Source organism: Pleurodeles waltl, chromosome 5, assembly GCF_031143425.1.
Source record: "Pleurodeles waltl isolate 20211129_DDA chromosome 5, aPleWal1.hap1.20221129, whole genome shotgun sequence".
Lineage (NCBI taxonomy): Eukaryota > Metazoa > Chordata > Amphibia > Caudata > Salamandridae > Pleurodeles > Pleurodeles waltl.
Genome location: NC_090444.1, coordinates 1,735,419,897 through 1,735,442,889, shown reverse-complemented (window position 1 = coordinate 1,735,442,889; position 22,993 = coordinate 1,735,419,897). Strand labels below are relative to the sequence as shown.

The 22,993-nt window shown below is 39.8% G+C and overlaps 1 protein-coding gene across 1 annotated transcript in view; it reads left to right on the top strand.

The window, feature by feature from the left end:
• Positions 1–19,066, top strand: part of LOC138296724 (serotriflin-like) — a 150,215-nt gene extending 131,149 nt beyond the window's left edge. Inside the window, exons 8-10 of the mRNA XM_069236125.1 lie at positions 7,240–7,334; positions 12,816–12,904; positions 18,428–19,066. Coding sequence (XP_069092226.1) covers positions 7,240–7,334; positions 12,816–12,904; positions 18,428–18,561 — 318 coding nt within the window. The 3' untranslated portion in view covers positions 18,562–19,066. The remainder of the gene's footprint in view (positions 1–7,239; positions 7,335–12,815; positions 12,905–18,427) is intronic.
• The last annotated feature ends 3,927 nt before the right edge of the window (positions 19,067–22,993 follow it).

Genomic DNA, 22,993 nt, shown 5'->3' with positions numbered 1-22,993 from the left:
AAGATTATTGGGTCATCATTATTTGGTCCCTAGCCAACACAGATGGTAAAGCACAGATTATCCTTCTGGATAGTTGCTAGAAACCATTGACCCGCCGGGTCAGCCTTTCAACTTAAGACCACCCATTTGTTGTCCTAAGCCAATAATGCAACACTCCTCTGAACAGAAGTAAAACAAGAAGTACATAAAACCCTGCAGCCAAGATATTTTAACAAAGGAATTTCTACATGAGATAAGTGAGTCTCTTGAAGGCAGATAATTTGCGGGTTAAGGGTGTTTACTTCCTGACAAGCAATCCTACACTTATGTGGCAACTTGACCCCATTAATATACTAGGAAAAAATATGCTGTTGCTGGCCATGACACTTACTATCATCATCATTATTGTCATGACTCCAATTCCACAAATTGTACATGAGGGAATAAAATCTCTGACAGAACAACCCCTGACTAACTTTTCATAAATCAATAATCACAGTTGTTCCACAGCAAATCAATTGTTTTAAAATCCCCACCCCTACAACCTGAAAACAAAACAGCCAATCCATATTGCCAGCCCATAATCCCTCCCCCACACTGCTCCTCGCACCCCAGGTACCCGATTTGGCAAACCATCCTACCTCCACCCCCCCTTTGCTTTGCCTTAGAGAAAGGGCCATTAACTCCAGCACTCGGGCCACCAACTGTTTTAGCTCATAGCTGAGGTCAACTCCAGGTCCAACCCCCCCACCATGTGCACTGAGAAAAAGGAGACTCAAATGGATAAATAATGATAGACCCCCTGACAAAGAAGGAAAAGATGAACCACATTTTTACACATAATTACCTACCCCCCCAAGCCCTCCAGAGCGACTCCCTCCCATGCTCAGCTAATATCAGCATCCCCCTGTCCTTACCCTATACTAGTTAAAAACACCCATGCTGAAAACCATCCTACCTAAAGAAATAGAAGCATAACTAAACTTGAAACATGAGCAGTGCAAGCTCAGTTCCCCTGCTGTCATTTAGTAAGAAACTCCTGAACCTTTGTGCCATTGTAACAAAAGTAAGTCTAGCCTTCAAATTTAATCTGCAAAGTTGCATATTCCATAAGAGAAATGATTGCCCCAACTTCTGGAGTTCCAGGATATGATCCCTGAGCTGCCAACGCCTCACAATGGTTTGATGGCAAAAATCTGAATCAGAAAATAAATCCACCATACACGCCTTAACAGGTGATTTCGGTGAAGCTGCTCAGTAAATCTCCTGCCACAGAATGAAATTCTCTACTTAGATAAGGATGGCCTGGAATGCAGAGACAACACCCCCTTGTTGGGACACCTGAATGGAATGCGACGTGCCCTTTGGATCATACAATCCATATCTCAGTCATTCAATATAGAGAGGGCTTCTTGGATCAGGTGGAAGAAAAAGCTCCTTGGAGGCTGCCATTGGTTCCCTAGCCAATGGTAAGGCTTCTGTTCCTGACCAAATTCTATTGGAGCTCTATGCTACTTCTTGCATACTCTGACCCTGGCTCGCCGGGGTTTCTTTAATTCTTTCAATGCGTCTAGTCAGATTCTTGTGGTGAGACTAATATTATCATCTTCCCTAAAGAAGAGAAGGACCACCCTATTTTCTGTTGGTCATATCGCCCAATTTAATTAATTAATGCTTACTAGTAGATCTTTATGCATATTCTGACCAATCTACTTGGATGATTTTAATTAGCATGGCTTTATTCTGGAACGTGATGCACTCTCACTTGTCAATACACTAGTAACTGCCCTGAAGGCTACCTCAGCTGCCAAGGGCCCAGTAGGAATGATTTTGTAGACGCAGAGAAGGCCCTTGACCGTGTTTCCTGACCCTTCCTCTGGGTGGTCATGGAGCCTGCTAGACTCGGTTTAGGCTTTATCTCTAGAGTCCATCAACTTTACACCTGTCTGAAAGCCAGAATTCGCTGTTCAGAATCTCTTACCAACTGCATTGTTATTTTCCATGGCATCAGGCTAGGGTGTTTACTTTCCCCTAAGCTGTTTGCTTTATAAATTGAGCCTTTGAATCAATCTCTCAAATTGACTGAGGATGTCCAGCCCTTTAGATTACATCAGTTTGACTTTAAGGTTCGAGCTTATCCAGACAATGTGGCAATGTCAACTGCTATCCCAGGTAGAGCCTTAAGGGCAGTCAAGAAGGTTGCCCATTTGTTTAGGGAAGTTTCTGGTTATAAGCTTAACTCTGATAAAACTCAGGCTTTGTGTAATGTAATTTCCCCCATTCAGGATAAGACATGGGTAAAATTGGCTGTCTATCTAGTGGTAGAGCTATCAGAGCATATGGTGAAGATTGTTGAAAACAATTATGGGGAGTGTTAGAAACTGTGTCTCTAGTTGGCACTGGTATGTATCCTGTCTAAGTAGGGACCACAATCCTAGTCAGGGTAAGTCAGTTACACTTCCTAATTTAACCTGTGCTCACCCTCTGGTAGCTCGATACAGAGCATTCAGGCTTAACCTAAGAGGCAATGTGTAAAATATTTGTGCTGCACGTGAATTATAGTAACAAAGTGAAGGGATCAAAAAAAGACTCCACACCCATTTGGAAAAATAGGAACTATTTATCTGATTAAACTTAGACCCAAACAACAAAAATCTAATTACTTTCGCATAGGTTATCACAGTTAAAGCATGGTATTGAAACTCAAAGTATTTAAAAAGAGGTGGGCTTTGCCTTTCAGGGACTCATATTATGTTATGGTCTCTTTTTGAGGAGTACTAGAAAAGCATTCATGGTGAAGTTGGCATTTTCTTACTTTAACACTCTGTGCTTCTGCTCTCTGAATACACATCTGTGGTAGATGATGACAATTAGGCATTGTGCATCCCTTCTAGACAGTCACAAATAAAGGGAGCTTGGGTATGATATTTGCATCCTGATGGGCCATCACCTGGCTCATCAGGATGAAAGGTGTTCTTCCTGGGCTTTTATTTATTACTACAGTGCTCCACCCACTTGGTTGAATTTGTTGTATTTGGATAAATGTCGTTTTGTTACTTCCTGCCATATGTGTGTTCACCAAAAATGATTTGCATATTATTTTGGGCAGTTAACCAGCTTTGTTTCCAGACTTGGATTACTTCATTAATTAAAGAAGAAAATATAAAATAAAAGCATTCAACAAACTGCTGTCAATGCTTTTCATTTATATTTTACTTTGTAAAATATTGTCATTTACAAGACATATACCCCTACTGAGCATTTTTTGCACATCAGTCTGTTTGTCAGATTCAGACTGCAGTCCGTTTTGTTCCATTCCCCTCACACTCTCTTAACTCCTATTCCTTGGTAACCATGTATCCAATAGTCTCTGCCTACCATTAAGACAAAGGTTCACAAGATCTTCTCTCAACCCCAGGTTAACTGTTTGCAGTTCCAAGCATATTTATTTGACCAAAGCCAAACACAGAGTTAGTTACTTTTTTCTTAAATTCACTACCTAATTTTACTTCCCTGCAGATCTCCACCATTCAATCAAATATATTCTTTTATAGTTTACTTGCTGTCCTCCATTTTTTTGCCTTTCATCTTCAGAGGTGCCTTATTATGCTGTAGCCTTTTCCTGGCTGCTACTTCTGCTTGTCTGTAAAATGGTCACAGTCTGAAAACTGGCCATAGTTTTGTGTTTTGGGGGGCCAGAGACAGTGCTATAAAGAGTGGCATTGACGTAGACTTAGGTTTACCTAATGTAGACATTTACTTGGGTTGGCCAGAGAGGGTTTAAGTGGCATCAATTGCTGCCTTTGGTTGAACACATTGCGGCTAGCCAACATCCAGACCTCATAATTGTGCACTGTGGTGGCAAAGACCTAAGTACAATTATTGGGGTAGGACTGGTAATCCCAGTGAAGGATGTCTTTGGTAAATTAATGTAACTTTCCCACATACTGCAGTGGTGTTCTCCAACATTTGCCAAAAACAGATGTGCCAGTGGTCAACTGAATTTTGTCTGCAGATAGAGAAATCTAGGAAACATGTCAATAAAGCTATTTCTGCATTTCTCTGAGACCACAACATGGACTCTTTCTACCATAACTACTTACACTGTGATATGGACAGAATATATTGAAAAGGTGGAGTCAGTTGCACAGACGGATTCAACGGGGTGTTCCTGCACAGCTTAAAAGACTGCATCCTGTTCTATGTGTAATCATCATCTACACATCATAAACATAGAGGCTGTTTTCAGAGCCAATCCTTTTCCCAAACACTGGTTCATTTTGTTTTCAAATCCTTTTTTTAAATTCCCAACTCGGATCCACAGAATTGCTGCAGGTCCCCGACCGTATTAGAGGTCTGACTGTTATATTGTGGGACGATCAGCAAATGCTCTGCAGATCAAATTTTGCTGTATGTGTGAGTGAGTGTGTAAGTACCTGTGTAGGTCTGTGAATGGGTGTATAAGTGGCTGTATGAGTATGTATTTGGCTGTCTGAGTGGGTGTGTTATTGTGATATTATTCACGAGCCCTTTGTGCCTCTAGATATTTATATTTAGTTGTCTTTTATTATTTCGAAAACTACTGAATGGATATATACCAAATAACAAAAAGCACTCTTTCTGGACCAACAGCTGTCTTTCTGTCAAATTTGGTGAAATTACATCCAGCTGTAGTCGTGTCTAAAATCTGGAATTATAATGGGAAATGCAAGTTTTTTTAACTCGACCCCCATTTTCTAGGCCCCCAAAACATCCCATGGAACACTTTTTTGAAAAAAAACTTGTGAAGATTCGTCAAATGATGCCAAAGATATAAGCAAGTCACAAACTGATTTTTCAATGGACACATGGTCCTACACAGAACTACCTACTGGTGACTGCCATGCAAATTTAAATGTTTTACACAGACACCAGCCAAATCAATCATATGTAGTTTGTTCCTCGCAAACAAAATCAGCAGCACTTGGTTACAGCTGTCACTAAGTGAAGCTGTTACTAAGGGCCTGATTACATTTTTGGAGGATGAGATACTCCGTCATTATGTCCTATGGAACTTGTAAAACGGCAGACGGGATAACCATCACGTTTGTGACAGAGTATCCCATGGGCCAAGGTCGTAATCAGGCCCTAAGTGTTCCTGTTGTTATTTGTGAGAAACAAGCTACAAAATATGTAAATATATGTGTGTGATGTAGTAAGATTTTTACTTACGTTAAAAAAGCCTTATAAATTCATTGAAAAAGCTCTGTCATTTTGTGTTAAAAAATAATAGAACCAAGTAAAGTCACCAGTTATATATAATTGACACAAATATAATTTGCACCACCATGGATTTCAGATGTCATCAGTGATGTGCTATGTGAGGTCACAAACAGTGCATCAGAACTTTGCACATGTATTTCAAAAATAGTTTAAAAAAAATAGAGGAATAAAACAATACTGTCCTTCTTGTAAAAGGAACTAAAAAGTGGATATGGATAGAGATGGCATGTAACTAAAATAAAATGATTATCAAAACATTCATCTAAAAAATAATTATTATTGTGGGAATTTGCAAATCCTGTTAGATTTGTGAATTTTTGTTCCTCCCTGCAGCCTCCATACCTTTCTGGGCCTCAGGATTCACAAGTCTAGTGTTCTGAGGGAGTTAGCCACTTACAAGGCCCTGTGGCAGCCCTCCGCTATGCACATCTGAAAGCCATATAGCAATGGGAGTGGTTGCCCATGCAGGTTTGCAAAAATGGCTGGATGCCATACCCTGGATCCAGTCGTCCGCCCTAAATGCTGAAGACTAAGCACAACTCAAGTTGGCCACCCAAAGCGGGTTGGGTGCATGGCCTCATTGGAGACTGAGCTGTGCACCCAATCACAATGCACATGGCCTAGAAGATGTGCGCCATAGAGGCCTGGGGCATGGATAGCTTAGAACTTTGGTACTGTTTGATGAATCTTCATCAACTGTGGCAGGTAGACAGTGAGTTAAACCTAGTGCAGATATTTTAGGTTTTGTGAAGACCCAATATGGGGACACTTTTTAATAGGTGGGATTGAAAAATATTTTTAAATTACTAACAGCTTTGTCACCATTTTATGGATCTGCATATTTGTCTGAGACTGAAATCATTTACCGTTTCTTCATATATTTACGTTTGGTCAAATCCACCAAGGAAGGCTGTTAAAAAGTGAGTGGGAAAAAAGTGTGAACTGGCTCATAAAAAAAGCATTGTGAGATGAATTGACATAAAAGTTGTCAAAAGCTTATATGGCCTGGTTTTCTAATGGTATGTGAAGTTTTGTGCCAATCCATCAAGGGGGGACATCTAAAAGGAGGGTACAATATATTAATTTGCTTTTAACTTTCGTTCTGATGAATCTAGATCACGTGTGGCAGGCTGCAAGCATGTTACATCATGTACAGGCATTTCAGACTTTGTGCAGCTCCAATCAGGAGACAGTAACATTAGGAAGTCAAAACATTTTGATATAGTAATCAATGGGCACCATTTCATGGACTGGCAATTTGGCATAGACTTACCTTATTTGGCACTCTAGGTTTTCTTAGTTTAATGTTTGTCAGTTTTTTATAATATTTGTCAGACAGCAAGTTAAACCCAGTGCAAGGCAAAGCATGCCCTCTGACCATTCTCTACTGGGCCCAGCTGAAGCAGGCTGGCCTCAGTGTCTGAACAAAAACTTTGCGCAGCACATAATAGCAGCATGTCAGATGATTGAGATACATCACAAAAACCCATGCAATTCACTGAAAGAAAAAAAAACTTAAAGGTTAGTTATGGTTCAGTGAACACAAATCTTAGAAACTCTTAAATACTCTAGTTATGGTGTGTACAATTCTCCCCACATTTCACAACCCCTGGCATAGCCAGTACACCCCTTAGCCATAGGCATGTTCAAATAAGGATGTCCATAAAGAGCAAAGCAGGATGGGAGCATGCGTTTTCTCTTTCCCACATCCTAATCTGGTTGATTTCTGGTCATTTTGGGTAGTCACATTTATATTAAAGATAAAGATGATAGCAGTCTATGTTTCAGAATCCATCCTTTTGTAAACTATGTTTTTCCACTCTGAGCTTTTACATGATTCTATTCTAGAGTAGTAAATAATGATTCATCTATGATGCATTAGTTAAAACGCTTTTACTGGAACATAAGTTGTGGAGAGTTAAGTTGAAAGTCATGTTACTATATTGGTTTCTTAAATCTACACTATATAATGCACTGTGGTTCTATTTTTACTTGCAGAATGTTTGGTATAATTCTTACCAGGTGGGATGTGCTGTTACCGAATGTCCTAAAAGCCCATTGCCTTATTTCTATGTCTGCCACTACTGCCCGCCGTAAGTATAACCTGCAAAAAAATGTATTGGTCAGATTAATTTGAACCTTTCTTTAACTACTACTATGTCTTAAGCTGTGCAATATTAAAAGATGCAATGACAACATAGGTAGAGACTTGTCATGTTTAAACTCATGCAAACCTGCATTTAAAACCCCTGTTGCCATGGAAATATATTGAGTGGAATTTTATTATGCCAGTTTTAAATCTGCTATGTGTGTGGGTACCTGTCAATGGTGTAAATGATAATGGTTGGGATCATGCATTGCAGTAAAACGTTTATGTATAAAATACATATAAAATTTAAATGCATGCATTTATTTTTTGTGGTATTTTTAGTTCTGAAACGTAGCCAAAAGATAGAATAGCACTATATTTTAGGTGTACAAGCTCAAATGCTATAGTCACACCCACACATACATGAACATATGTTTTTTGTATAGCTGAAACCTATCCAAAAGGTAGAAGAGCACTGTACTCTAGGTGTCCCAACACAAATGCCATAGCCACATCCACGCATACATGAATATGTGGTTTTTGTGCAGACAAACCTATGCAAAAAACAGACGAGCACTGTACTGTAGGTGTTCTGACTCATTTGCTACTCAAATGCTACAGCCAGACCCAAATACATATGATCCTAGTGTGGTTATATAGCATGACCTACATCTAACTACAACGCTACAGGAAGTTCTAAAATCATGGGGACACTTGGTGAGGAGTTGTATGTGACAGAGGTAGGAGATTTGACTTAAAACTGGTGGAATTGCAAGTGGGGATAGACAGGATATGAGGTAAGAAATTTAGTGGGACATAGAAGGTAAAAGAGATCTGGACCTAGAGATAGGAGTGTGTTCTTTAATGAGTGTTTGATACACAGGGAAGTTATACAAGAATGAGATATCGATTGATAAGGTCGGCCTTCAGGCCATCCTGGAAGTGAATAATAGACAGACTATCTGGCTATCAATGGGCAATTGATAGCACAAGAACACTTACCTTCTTCATCTTGCCACTTCCTAATCTTCAGCTTTGTGACATTGCTTGTTATATAAGGCCTACTGTGTGCTCTTAGCACCTTGACTATGGATGAGCAGACTTAAAAGATTATCAAGGTGGATAATGAGGTCAAATAGAGTTCTGTGAAAGTGGGAGTCATCATGACATTTCGGAATTCGGATTTAGAGGCTTGGATTTTCATGAAAGGAAGGCACTCAATCACCTGAAATACGTATTTCAGCCAAACCACTCTGATTTTACAACTAAAATTGCTCTTGCGCTGGCTACTTTCGGGACTTCAGTGTCTTCTAAATAGTGATACTTGCATTAGAGGACCGAATGACTGTGTTTTTACAGTTGTTACTGAAAGAAAAGTGTATAATAGGATGTCCAATTCTTCTACATGTGATAGACTTAGTGATCCTTCATAGTTTGAAACTAGTAAAGCAAAGACCACACCAGGACAAAATGCCAATGATTCTGATGCCCACATTGGCACAGCTATCATGCCTGCTGAGTGCTCCTTTGTATCATCTGTAGTGCTTGATTTGCAACAAGCTGCATTTTGTGTTCTGCTGATGACCTTCAAGAAAAAAAGAAAGCATTGCTTATGGTTTCCTGTGAGGTATGAGATTGAAGTATATTTTTTATCCAAAACTCTCTCGCATTACAAAGTCTATCAAATAGCTTCCTGACAAAAAGTATACAGATGTGGTTATAAATCTACAGAAATATGCTTCAACCAACTGATCCCCGCTCCTACCATAAGGCATGCCCTGGCTATAGTCACCTGTGCCATTGCCACCAAACACAAAGCCAATAAACCAAATTCCAGGCCAGATCATTGACTGATTTCATTATTCTCCAAATCTGAATGATACAGTTCACAAGTGAAACGTACTTGTAAGCCCACCTCAGGTAGACAGCCCACCTTAAGTCAACATAGTTACCATAGGAAGGATTTGTAGACGGCATTCCATGATATTTTTACCACATCTTCCAACTGCAGTGCTCAGCTGATGCCAATTCTGGTCTTCTTTTTGAATCCCTTAGTCTAAAAATCTCCAGAAGCCCTAAGAGTTCTTCAATTGGCACACAGTTTGAAACATCCATGGAAAATAGTCAAACTGGAGTTGAAGGTAGCCATTTAAAGATCATATGAGGCAATGACGCAAGGGAATAGGTCACGCTGGGTCAGTAAATAGTCAGTCCCAGGCACCAAAATCAAAGTAGCCCCCATTATCAAAGCTGATAGCTAGAAAAGTGGACAACAATTGCAAATAGGGGCAGTTTTGAGCATGTAAAGACACACTATATAGGCGTTTGGCAAGCTGTGGGCAACTGCATGCATTTGTTGGCTCTTGCTGCAGGCAGTGTTTGTGGTAATATCAGGGAATCCACAATAAAGATTGGCTCACCAGACCATGAAAATGTCCACCGACAGACAAACATCTGGCCCACACAATGACCTGTTAGATCAGCCCTTCTGGTGCTGTCAAATTGGCTTTTAGGTCAATCTGACTCTGCCAAAGGATAAGAAACAATCCAGCGTTATGTCGCAAAAGCTAACTATGTTAAACTTTCTGTAAAGCTTCCATAGACATCTCTGTGAAAACATCATATTGTTTTTTCGTGAATATGACTAGAGAATGTCTCATTACATCAGAAATGTTATCTTTGCCAACTGAATCAGAAAAGTTACCTTTGCCAACTGAATAAATTCCCTTACAACCAGATAATAATAGTATCTTTTGGACTACTGAACCTTGATTAAATGTGCAGAGCAACTTGTAAGCTGAAGAATCAGGCATACCAGTGGAATCTTGCTAAGCATGCATTTACATACATAACACGTAATACAAAGTACATCAATCCAATAAAAGATAGGCCCCAATGTCTTAAATGTGCAATAGATAGTTACTCACTTGTCAGATAAATCCAGCAAGTTGCAGGCCTATCTGATCAGAAATGCTAGACCATCTTTCTTAAGAGATTGGTGAGCTTCTATTAAAGTATAAGTGGGTAGGGGGTGATTTTATTTAATACATCAAGTGTACGATCAAAGAACCATGACTCCCTAATGTTAACCAAGTCCAGATTGTATTCAACAATACAAATTTTGATGGAATAAGATTTTTTGACTGCCAAGCAAGCATTTAATACATTCTAGACTTCAAAAACAGATCTAAATTAATAGGCTTATCTCCGTAATATTGCACTCTTTTAGAACATTTGATATCTCAATGTCTAAAACATGGAACAGAGAGAAGAGATTAAGTAACACTGAAAGAGTATGAATCTAGCACAGTTTATCAGATGGATTTGGAAACTGGCAGCATGACTAGCAACTGGACATGATCCAGGCTCAGACACATGCCAATGTGCTTGCCTTTAGAATGCAAGCACGCAACATGGGTGCACTACAGGCCTCCTTTAATACCCTTGGCAAAATCTGAGTAACTTCCCTGAGTACTAGCTCACCAATTATTCCAAGATGGCTGCTGCTAGTGGGCCTGCAGAGAGAAGAAAAAATTGGGTCACTACTGGTGAGGGAACAACTGGCTTATGACTATTGGGAAACTTATGTGAAACCTTAACATTCATTCAGTTGGCATGAGGAACTCGGAGCCACACTGTCCCCAATTTTAATCAAGAAAGAATCTTTGAGCTTGGTTTAAAGCAATACTGTACTTTGGTCAGTAGGTCACAGCAGTAACTACACATACATACTCCTGTCTTATACTTTGAGAAGGATCATCCTATTGCTTTAGTTACCATTTTGCTGTTCAGACTTGATTGTTATAATATTATCTATTCTGGAGCCAAAAGACAGAGATATGGAAACTTTACAATTTGCAAATCCCACAGCCAGTTACAGGTTGAACATAAAGAAATCAGATTATAATCCATTCACTGGTTCACATTAATTCAGAGAAAATAGATTATACAAATAAAGTCACCAACACCAGGGAGATTGATCAGTTTATTGGGCTCACAGCTCTCAATCCCATAGTGCACAGATCTTAGAAAGCAGTGAAATCTAGCAGCTTTCAAGAACAGTACTAAAGGCAAACCTCTGCAAGATGGCCTTCCCATCCCATTACAAAACTACCAGAACTTCAGGAGTTGTTCATTGACGCAGATGTGATTGGTTAACTTAACAAGCATTGGCAATGCAAATAGTTCAGGCTTAGAAGAACATTGAATGGTAAAGTAAAGCATTACAAGTAGATAGCAGTATTTGTGTGAAACCAAGGAACTGTAGAGTAATATTGCTGTAGGTTAAAAGGCCAGGTGACAGTTGCATGGTCAGGCCAGACCTAAAAATCCATGTAGGATAATGAGTTACCTTCTTCCATCTATTCTGCTGCCAGAGAAAAACACCATAACATATCTAGCTATAAAAGAAACTTTGATAGCATTACAACATCATGAGTGTGTCCCTGAAAGTTGAAGCTCAGGAAGTGGATAAATATACAAAATGATCACAACTGTGTCAGGAGCAACACTTTTTTTTGTGGAAGCACACAACTTCTGCCCAATCAAAACGTGTACTTCTGGCCCCCAAGATGTGGCCTGGCTCTCCTAGTGATTCTCATATAATTAGAGACACCTCTGCTGTCAAGCCAGACCATAGAAACTGCTTTGAGGTAAGGCACTGTTGCTACCAAGTGAAAATGTCATAAGCAAACACTCAATGATCTAATTAAATTAATTAATAAATAAACACCACAGTGTGCAGTTGGGTCTGCGTACTGGTTTGAAACGAATGTCTCGCTTACAAAGTTAGATGACACTGACTCATACAGTGCTCCGTGTACTTTTATAACGTCCCACACACCATGCTAGGGAAGGTAGTTTTCTGGATTGTTTCAGGCTGGTCAGTTTTAAAGATAAGAGGCATTTAGAAGCACCATTGAACAGAAGTTCACTTTTTTCGAAACACTGATATATTTTTCCGGGAGAGTGACAATGGTGGAATTCGACCACAGGTTCCTCCTCCACAGAACTGAGCTGAGCAGCAAGTGTATGTGTGAGTAGGGAAATGGAATGTGATCATTTAAAGGGCTCAATTCACAAAGGTAAACTTAGACCTGAAGTATAAGTTTAGACTTTAGATTTAAACTTAGACTTCAGGTCTAAAGCAAGACTTCAGGACTTTTACCATTGTGGATCAGGCCCTCAGTAATACTCCTAACTGACCGGACAGATTCTGCTCTGAAAACAACTAAAGTACTTTGTTTTGTGCTTATAAACTATATCTTGTGGCTGCCATTTTTAAATTACCACTGACAGCTTCTTCAACAACTTAGTTCAACCTTGGAAGTTATAATGGAAGCTGAAAATGTCTGTTTTCTGTACAATACAGAGTATACTGCCATATACAATATGTGTAATACAAATGTATTAAACTCTACTTCATATTTGCAAACAATGAAAAACGATATTGCTGCATCTTATTCCATAATATTTGTATTATTAGGGGAAATACTAAAAACAAGCTTGGCACGCCATATAAGAAAGGAAAATCATGTGGTGACTGCCCTAACGCATGTGATGACAAACTGTGTAGTGAGTATCAAAATTAACTTTATTTCAGTGATTGAAAACTGTACTTTATTTCCGCTAGAGCACCATGTTCTTTTCATAATTAATATAGCACTTTTCTCTACAAAGAATATTTAATTATTTTCCGGTAATGCTCAGGCATTGGATATGGAGTCAGTTCCTTGTTCATGGCCAAATTACTAGGGAAATGTGTTTGTAAGATACAGTTAGTACTGCAAACAAATCATCAGAGAATCAAGATAGAAGGATGTTTTTCACCTGAAGCCTTAGATTCCACTGATAGCAATGGGAAACTTATCATCATGCTTTCATAGAAAAAAGTTAATGTTTCCAACCCAAATTTACCTAACAGAGTGCTAGGGTGTCTCCATTAGCAAGATGATGTAGGGGAAAAGTTAGATGTGTTCATTGGGAAGTTGACCTATGGCAGACCTGGGATGTGTCCACTTGGAAGGTGACCTAGGGGAGAAGTAGGATGTGTCCATTGGAAAGGTGACGTTCCCAAGAACTGGGTGTGTCCACTAGGAAGGTGGCCTAGCAGAGAAGTCGGATGTGTGCATTGGGAAGGTGACCTAGGGTAAACCTAGGGTGCATCCACTAGGAAGGTAACCAAGGGAAGATGAAGGCTGTGTCCATTGGGAGAACCAGGATGTGTTCTTTTAGAAAGTGACCCAGGGGAGAGCTAAGATGTGTCCACTGGAAAAGTGATCTGGGAGAGAAGTAGGGTGTGTCCACTGAGAAGATGGCATAGGGAAGAAGCAGGATGTGCCTATTGAGAAAGTGACCCAGGGGAGAGTTAGGATGTGTCTAAAGGGAAGTTGACCTACAGGAGAAGCAGGTTGTGTCCATTGGGAAGGTGAACCAGGAGAAAGCTTGGGTGAGTCTGTAGGGAAGTTGACCCAGGGAAGAATTGTCTTCATTGCGAAGGTGACCTAGGAGAGAAGTAGGGTGTATCCATTTGGAAGTTGATTATCATCCACAAAGTTTTTAAGATTTTCAGTTTTCATAAACATTCCAAATGATTGTTCACATCTAGTTTTCATTTCCTGGAATAAACTGCCTTGCGAGTGAATCCAAAAAAGAATAATTTTATGAATAGTATTGGTGTAAATATGTCTGACTCATGAAGATATTCTGATATGAAGCATCACTGCTTCAGGACAGCAAAACAGTTCATTTCATAAAACTAGTGATTTAAAAGGGCAGTTAACACAACCTAATGAAAAAAGAAAAGAGAAACATAATTAACCTTCTAATTTATATTCCAAATTCTAAAATACGTTATAAGTATTTATGATTTCTTCTGTTTCAGTGTAAGTGATATTGGATATCCTCTATTCTTTAAACAAGGCACTGATATTTTCAGGTGAAGTTTGCTACATAAATATAGAAAATAAATGAATATAAAATTCAATAAATACATAATTCTTTTAGTTTTAAAACAATAGTCAAAGAACTTCATCCACTTAGGAGCACATACGGACCCCTGTCTCCACATTTTCAACCTCGGGAGCAAGATGATCAGCAACGAGCTCACAGACATCTTCAACTCATCCATAACCACAGCCACCTTCCCGGAAGTATGGAAGCACGCAGAAGTCAAATCCTTTCTCAAGAAATCTTTAGACGACCCCAGTGAACTCAAGAATTACCATCCCATCTATCTGCTCCTTTTTCCCACCAAAGTCCTTGAAAAGGCCTTCAACCACCAACTCACAGAATACCTGGAGATCATTAATCTTTTAGACGCATCCAAATCCAGATTCTGTATCAACTACAGCACTGAAATTGCCTGATCACTGCCACTGATGACATCAGACCCCTCCTCGTTCAGGGAGAAGCAGCCGCCCTGATCATCAACGACCTCCCAGCAGCAGTCAACACTGTGACACTGTATCCTACCACATACTTATCAAGAGGCTTCTTCATATTGGAATCCAAGGAGATGCTCTCAAATGGATCACACCATTCCTCACCGGAAGCACCAATAGAATCTGCCTCCCACCTTTCACCTCAGAACCTAAGAACATCATCTGTAGCATCTTTCAAGGCTCGTCCCTCAGCCCTACACTGTTCAACATCAACCTGATCCCCTTAGCCGACATTGTTGGAACCCATGGACTGAACATCACATCCCACGCAGATGACACAAACCTCATTCTCTCACTATCAAAAGACCCTTACACCACAAAGGCCAACTTCCACAGGGGCATAACGGGCATCACAGACTGGGCAAATAACAACTGCCTAAAACTCGATACAGACAAAGCAGAAGTGCTGGTCTTTTGGAACAATACTTCTCTGTGGAACGACTCATGGTGGCCTTCTGAACTAGGCTCACTCCGACAGACCATGCTTGCAACCTTAGCATCATCCTGGAAAGCAAGTTCACCATGAAAAACTAGATGAACCCAGTCTCTTCCATCTGCTTGCTCACTCTTCACATGCTCCCTACTATTTTCAAATGGCTCTCCGTCAACATCAGTGGAAACATCACTCAAGCCCTAGTCACCAGCCAGCTGGACTACAGCAAAGCACTCTACATAGGAAGCACCATGCTCCTCATGAAGAGACTACAGGCCATACAGAATTCAGTGGCCAGACGAATCCTTTACCTCCCCAAATGGACCAACATGACCCACCACCTCAAGAAGCTCTACTGACTCCCCATTCAGAAGACATGTCAATTTAAGATGCTGATCCACACCTACAAGGCCCTTCACAATCAAGTACCAGCATACATCAACCACCACCTAAACTTCCACCAACCCTCTAGACACCTGCGCTCCACTTCCCTCGCCCTCACACATATCCCTGCATCTGCCAAAGCAACAGTGGAGGATGCTCCTTCACATCCTTAATGGAAAAATCATGTAACAAACTCCTCCTTCACCTATGGACCTCATCTTCTCTCCCGGAATTCAGGAAAGGGTTCAAGGCCTGGCTGTTCAACTGAACCCCTTAGCAGTTATATTCTCAGTGCCTGGATACCCTTGTGGATGATGACCTGCGCTCTGTAACTTCTGTTTGATCCTATTTGATTGATATTCCGAATTTCTGGTGGCAAATCATTGCAGGATCACAGGATAACATTCCAAATAGCCAGAATGTTCAAGAAAGCATAGTCAATGTCTTAATGTAGTGTTGTGCTGACCCTGATCTTTCCACTTATTCACAAAAGATAGTAGGAAATTTAGTTCCAGAGGCTTAGACTACAATGGAAATCATTGAGGATTTCAAGACTCCTGTCATTGACCTGAGGAACTTACAGGGGCATGTTTAAGAGCTCCTAGCGCCATTCTAAAGCCACATTAGGGTAATTTTATTACGCTAATGTGGCATTAGAAGGCCAAAAGTGTGGGTCATATTTACAAAGTGACGCAATGCATGCATGGATTTGTTGTCAATGCCGCAGTGCGGCGGGTGCAGCAGCACCCATCGAGCATATCACTGCCCATAAATCGGGCAGTGACATGCACGTCGGGGCTGTGCATGAGGGCCCCTGCACTGCCTATGCCAAGTGAAAGGCTGGGGAACACAGGTTGTTTATCCGAAGGGCAGCACTGCTTGCAGCGTTGCCCTGTCAGATAAGGAACTCCACCATCGTCAGGCTGCCTGGTGGCGGTAGCCTGGTGGTGGCGGAGGGCCGTCTGTGGCAGTCTCCCCGTGTTCGGAATATGGTGGTCCAGACCGCCATGTCGGTGGTGGTAATTTCTGCCACCACCGGCATGGCGATCTGGACCGCCATGTTCATAATGAGGGCCGTAGTTTCTAGGGACCATGTCTTCTGAACAAAACACTTGTTGGCAAGAAGAGTTCTGCTTCTAATGGATACTGGAAATAGATATACATGATAAACCCATGGATATTCCTACTTAATTATCTAAAATTATTTTGCCCTCTCTTTCTCATGGCTTTCACAAAGAGAACACTGAGATTCACAAAAGTAAGGCAAAGATACAAAAAGGTGTAAAATACATAGAATTAACCAGCAATTAAGGAAACAGTAGTTACTTTCTTTATAATGGAATTCACATACACTTAAAATATCGTCAAAGTAAGTCGAAAAATTCTAGTCTGTGTTTTTTCAGTCATGCTTATTAGATCACTGATGACTGGGTGTCATTTTGAATGGAGCGTATTATGTAAAAAGAATATATTTGAACTCAAACCTGACTTACATCTGTAAATGAGTGTAACTTACACTTACGTAAGTTAAACCATATATCTGTGACTTAAAAAACGGAGGTAAGTCAGTAAGAGAAGGGGGCACATTGTATGCATGGCAACCTTTTTATGTTTTCTTATATGTGTCACTTATTTAAATTATCAGAAGGTTGTTAGGAGAGCGTATAAGGAAATCCAATATAAATAAGGAGTGTGCACACTCACTCAGGTTTATCATTTTAAATATTTACAAGTATCACCTACACATGTATGCATATTTATGTTACAACCTGAAAGTCAATATGTAACTGTAGTAGGGCGGGTGTGAAATAGCACCAGTTAACTAAATTTTGTGAGAGGAAGGGAGGACAGTATTTGCAAAGATTCAAACTATTTTTAAAAAAATACTTCTAAACGTGTGTAATTTGTAACATATAATCACAAAACACACAAACATTGAGGCAAACGGTTCTAAATGTTTCTTTATATTGAATCTCTTGCATTCATGACTGTTTCCTGAGACAGTTTCAAGTTATGCCTATTTGAGAATGGTTAGAGGTTTATTTTATGAGTCTTTTACTATGGCAGTTTTTGCAAATCATGCCAGAGTTTATTAATCTTTGTTTAAATGATATGGAGGATATGAACATGCGGGATACATAAGTTCTTTTATTTACAGGTAAGCTGATGACAAATTGCAAGAATATAGTATTTTTTATGAGTTTTAAACATTAATTGAACAATGCTATGTAATGATGTAGTAGTATGTGGTTTGTTGGTAATTCCTATGCATGTTAAATGTATGATTAAAATTGGTTTATATAGTATAGTATTTCAAAAAATGAAATCAACCTTGCATCTGATGTACAAAGATACAGGTCACAATTGGCAATTTACACAGTAACATTTTGCTAAACTAGCTCTAATTTTGTGATGCGACCTATGTACTAATGTAAAAATCTCCGGTCACACGAAAATGCAGAATGACCTGCCAAATGAATATCAATTACACAGGTCGCTATTTGTGATGCCCCATGATAGCTACAAACAAAGCAATGTTGGTCTGTAAAGAACAACAGACCACCATGCCTGTGCTTGTATACCCAAATGGGAAACATTTTCTTCAAAGCAGCTCATGCTCCTTAAAGAAACTGGTGTTCTTTCAAAATATCTCTTGTTTTGAAAGACATCAGGGCCTGCATGCAGGGGTCTCATGGACTGCAGCATCCTCAAGGCTACCTGGCTGAATTCTCAAAAGGAAAGCTGTTTAACACTTCTCATAGCTTACCACTTCCTTTGAAGAGTTCTATAGTAGATATGTTGTCAAGCATTAACTCAAACATTTTAATTACTTTACAGCAAATTCATGCGCTTATCAGGATAAATACAACAACTGCAACACATTTTTAAATGGGGATGGAACATGTACAGGAGAGGACATGATACGTGACTGCCCTGCCACCTGCAAATGTCGCTCTAGTGATATCAAATAAGTTATCACCACGCAATATACTCTTCTATCTTTGGGCAGACATGGATGTGCCTACATGTCATGAACTGCCATCCAGAGTGCAACAAAAGCATGCATAAATCATGCTTGTTCTGCTGTGTGACCTGGTGGTGTTTCTAATCAGATTTCCCCTGACATCCTTGGCAACCTAAAAAGAGGAGCAACTTTGTACCCCTACATTGTGGCATGTTTATTTCCCAATTGTATGTATCCTTTATATTTGTTTATTTATTTATTTTTCCTGTTTAATATAAATTGATCACATTGGGGCCATTTTGCAACCATGACCATTTTTGTTGGTGCAGGGACTTAGACCATTTATGACTATATTGTTGGAATCTTTGTGGACAGTCCTTTAAAGGTGGTTTGATTGAAACAATAATTATTTATTTATTATGTTGTAATTTGTGATCGTATGTCAACTTATTTATACACATCTTTATATTGTATTGTCTGTTCTGTATTTTAGTCCCTTGAATTTGTATTTTAGACTTTGGGCCTGATTACAACTTTGGAGGAAGGTGTTAATCTGTCCCAAAAGTGACGGATATACCACCAGTCGTATTACGAGTCCATTATATCCTATGGAACTCGTAATACGGCTGGTGGTATATCCGTCACATTTGGGACGGATTAACACTTTCTCCAAAGTTGTAATCAGGCCCTTTATCTTACAATATAGATGCACTTGAATTAATACATGGTGTTTTTGGGCAGGGTTTGATTTAATGCTTACTGTAGCATATTTCTGGCATTATTCTACATTTGTCTCTCTTGTTGTAAGGAACTGTTATTCTTTTCCATCTCCAGAACTAGATTTTTAAGAAACTGCAATGTTTGGTGTGTAATACTGGTGTGTGTACTTTAAACACATGCAAAGTGATACTCTTCAATGCCAAAGTTTTGGTACTAAGTACTTGGGAATGACACAGTCCATAGGTGAATGCCCAATGGCTAGCACAACTACTTACTAAAGCATAATTTTAGAATGAGGATGAGTGGGATGTGAATTGACTGGCAGTTTGAGTGACCAACCTTGCTATATTAATGTCAGAGGCCATTTAACAGAATGTTTGCACTGCTGCTAAACTTACAAAAATAATAAAAAATGTCACAAGGGTAAAATACAGAATGCTAACGGTTCACATATTTTTAAATAAGTATATTTTGAATTGAGTATTTTACAAGAATCGCCACACTGGCAACTGCCCACTGCAGGATGCTAGAATAAATGGTTAAAAGCAACTTTAACCAGAGGAAAGGGTAGCATCAAATCGTGTGTGGTGGAAAAACAACCCACATTTTGTATTCACCATTATCTAGTCTTTTATTCTAACAGAAAAGCAGTTTTGAGAGTTTTGTTTGCAGGCGCTTCCTGAAGCAGAAGCGAGGGTGTTCTGCTACCAATGCTAAGTTTAATAATTCATAATATTTGTCCGTGAATGTTCAGAGTTGTGCCACTTTTGGCCTCATTATGGACCTGATTCACAAAGTTAAACCTACACTTTTGTGCACTACTTTTAACTTTCACAAACTGCGTGTGATATTTTAAGACTCTGAACTCCCTGTATTTATGTGTGCAGAGTTGTCTGCTCTGATGCTAAGTCTCCAGGTGCAAAGAGCAGCATATATAGGTAATATGTAGTATATGAATACCTAAAAGTAGTAAGCTTACACAAAAGTGTAAGTTTACCTTTATAAATCAGGCCCCACAAGTCTATACTAATTATGATGGGACCAAAAACCATAGTACTGAGCACCATGGAATTTATGCAATCAGTGTACTTACTGTGTATCAAGGTTCCTGCATCACGGGATTTCACCTGCTCCAATCCAACAAAAGTTCCTGTGCAGAAATAAGGGGAACTATATACGCAATTTGTCATTTCTTAGGGGACCTTCATAGTCTTTCCTGTTATCATGGGAATACACTCCCGGAGTTACCAAAATCCTGGATATTTCCAGGAGAAGAAAAATACCAGACCCAATATACTACGACTCATAATGAGGCTCTGATGTTTGTAGGCATGTTGGTGTATCACATTCCAGTTGGTTAATAATAGATTTCTTGCTAATGAAGAACCACTGTTAAAGGTCTCCTAGCCTTAAGAATTAGGGAAAAAGTTTTTAAAGAGTTTTGAAATATGACATTAAACTCTGCTGTAGTCAAACTATCACTCACTTTACATGGTTTATGAGCAACACCATTCTTGCATGTTTCGCTATCTACTGTCCCCACTTTTGCCCTTCTACAGGTATCCCTGATACATGGTAGCATATCTGAAGGAATGTGGGTTTATGTGAGAAGGTCTGTACCGCAACTTCTGAGGACTCCACCCAGGTGCACCAACATTTTAGAAGAAAATGTGGACGGGCAGTATCTGGAAAATAGGGAATACTTACTACTAAATGGGAGAGCTTTTGGGTGGGGAAGGAAGGGTTAAGGGAGGGTTAAAGAGGTGATTCGAGAGACCCACCCATAAAATTGAACGCCCAATGCTATTCACAAACAGCACTGTTATATTTCTACAGCCAAAATAGACACAAAACCGTTACAAATGTACTGCAGACCTGGAATAAGTTCAGCAGCACACATTGCTGACCATTAGTTCTGCAACGCACTCCCACTGGAACTAAAGTAGGCTGTGACTTACTGTACATATTTGTTTCTAATAAAGTATTTTGATAAATGTTTTAAATGTAAAAATAATCAAACATTATTGTTTTGAAACAATAATTTTTTTTAACCTCTTAGCTGCTAGGCCTTCTCCCCCAGTGCTGAGACCTTTTTTTGCTTTTTGGGGTAGTTTGCACTTAGACCTTCATAACTTTTTGTCCACATAAGCTATCCAAGCCAAATTTGCGTCCTTTTTTTCCAACATTGTAGGGATGCTAAAGGCACTCAGAGTTTGTGGGTTCCCCCGGAGGAGACCAAGAAATTAGCCAAAATACAGCTAACATTTTGTTTAAAAAAAAAAAAAAAATGGGGATAAAGGGCTGTCAAAGAAGGCTTGTGGTTTTTCCCCTGAAAAGTGCACCAACAAAGGGTTTGCTGTGCTAAAATCACCATCTTCCCAGCTTCCAGGAACAGGCAGACTTGAATCAGAAAAACACATTTTTCAACACAATTTTTGCATTTTACTGGGACATACTTCATTTTTACTATTTCTGGTGCTTTCAGCCTCCTTCCAGTTAGTGACAGGAATGGGTGTGAAAGCAATACTGGATCCTGGTAAGCCAAGCATTTCTGAAACGTAGACAAAATTCTGAATTCAGCGAGGGTTCATTTGTGTAGATCCTACAAGGTTTTCCTCCAGAAAATAACAGCTGAAATAAAAAAATATTGAAATTGAGCTGAAAAAAACAGCCATTTTTCTCCATGTTTTACTCTGTAACAGTTTCCTGCAATGTCAGATTTTTTAAAGCAATATACCGTTACGTGTGCAGGACTCTTCTGGTTGCAGGGATATATAGGGCTTGTAGGTTCATCAAGATCCCTAGGTACCCAGAGCCAAAAAATGAGCTGCCCCTTGCAATGGGTTTTCATTCCATACCGGGTATACAGCAATTCATTTGCTGAAATATAAAGAGAAAAAAATAGGTATCAAGAAAACCTTTGTATTTCCAAAATGGGCATAAGATAAGGTGTTGAGCAGCAGTGGTTATTTGCACATCTCTGAAGTCCGGGGTGCCAATACTGGCATGTGAATTACAGGCCATTTCTCAAATAGACGTCTTTTTTTACACACTGTCTTACATTTGGAAGGAAAAATGTAGAGAAAGACAAGGGGCAATAACACTTGTTGTGCTATTCTGTGTTCCCCCAAGTCTCCCAATAAAAGTGGTACCTCACTTGTGTGGGTAGGCCTAGTGCCCACGACCACACAACGGTCAATGGTGGTCCTTTCATGACGCAACTGTTGACCATGGGGTGATCCATTCCTGACGCAGGCACTAGGTATAGGCACTCAGGTGAGGTAGTGCTTTTATCAGGAGAGGTGAGGAATCACTGGGTGTTATGAATTTTGTGGAAACCAGCATATTCCTGTAGTTTGTGTGACAGAAATGCAAGAAAAATAGAGTTTTTATTCAACATTTCAGCTTTGCAGGGTATTCTGGGTAAGAAAACTTTGGGGAATCCACACAAGTCACACCTCTGTGGACTCCCCCGGATGTCTAGTTTTCAGAAATCTTTGGGTTTAGTATGTTTCCCTATATGGCCGCTGAACCCAGGACCAAAAACACAAGTGCCTGCCTTACAAAACCAGTTTGTTTTGTGATAGATAATTTTGATGTCTCCACAATACGATTTGGGCGGTGGAATTTGGGGCTGAACTAAATTGGGGAGCTCTAAAGAGCGCACTCTCTCTCTGTGCTTGCTGCCGCATTCACCTGCTCTCTGGGTTGGGCTAGCC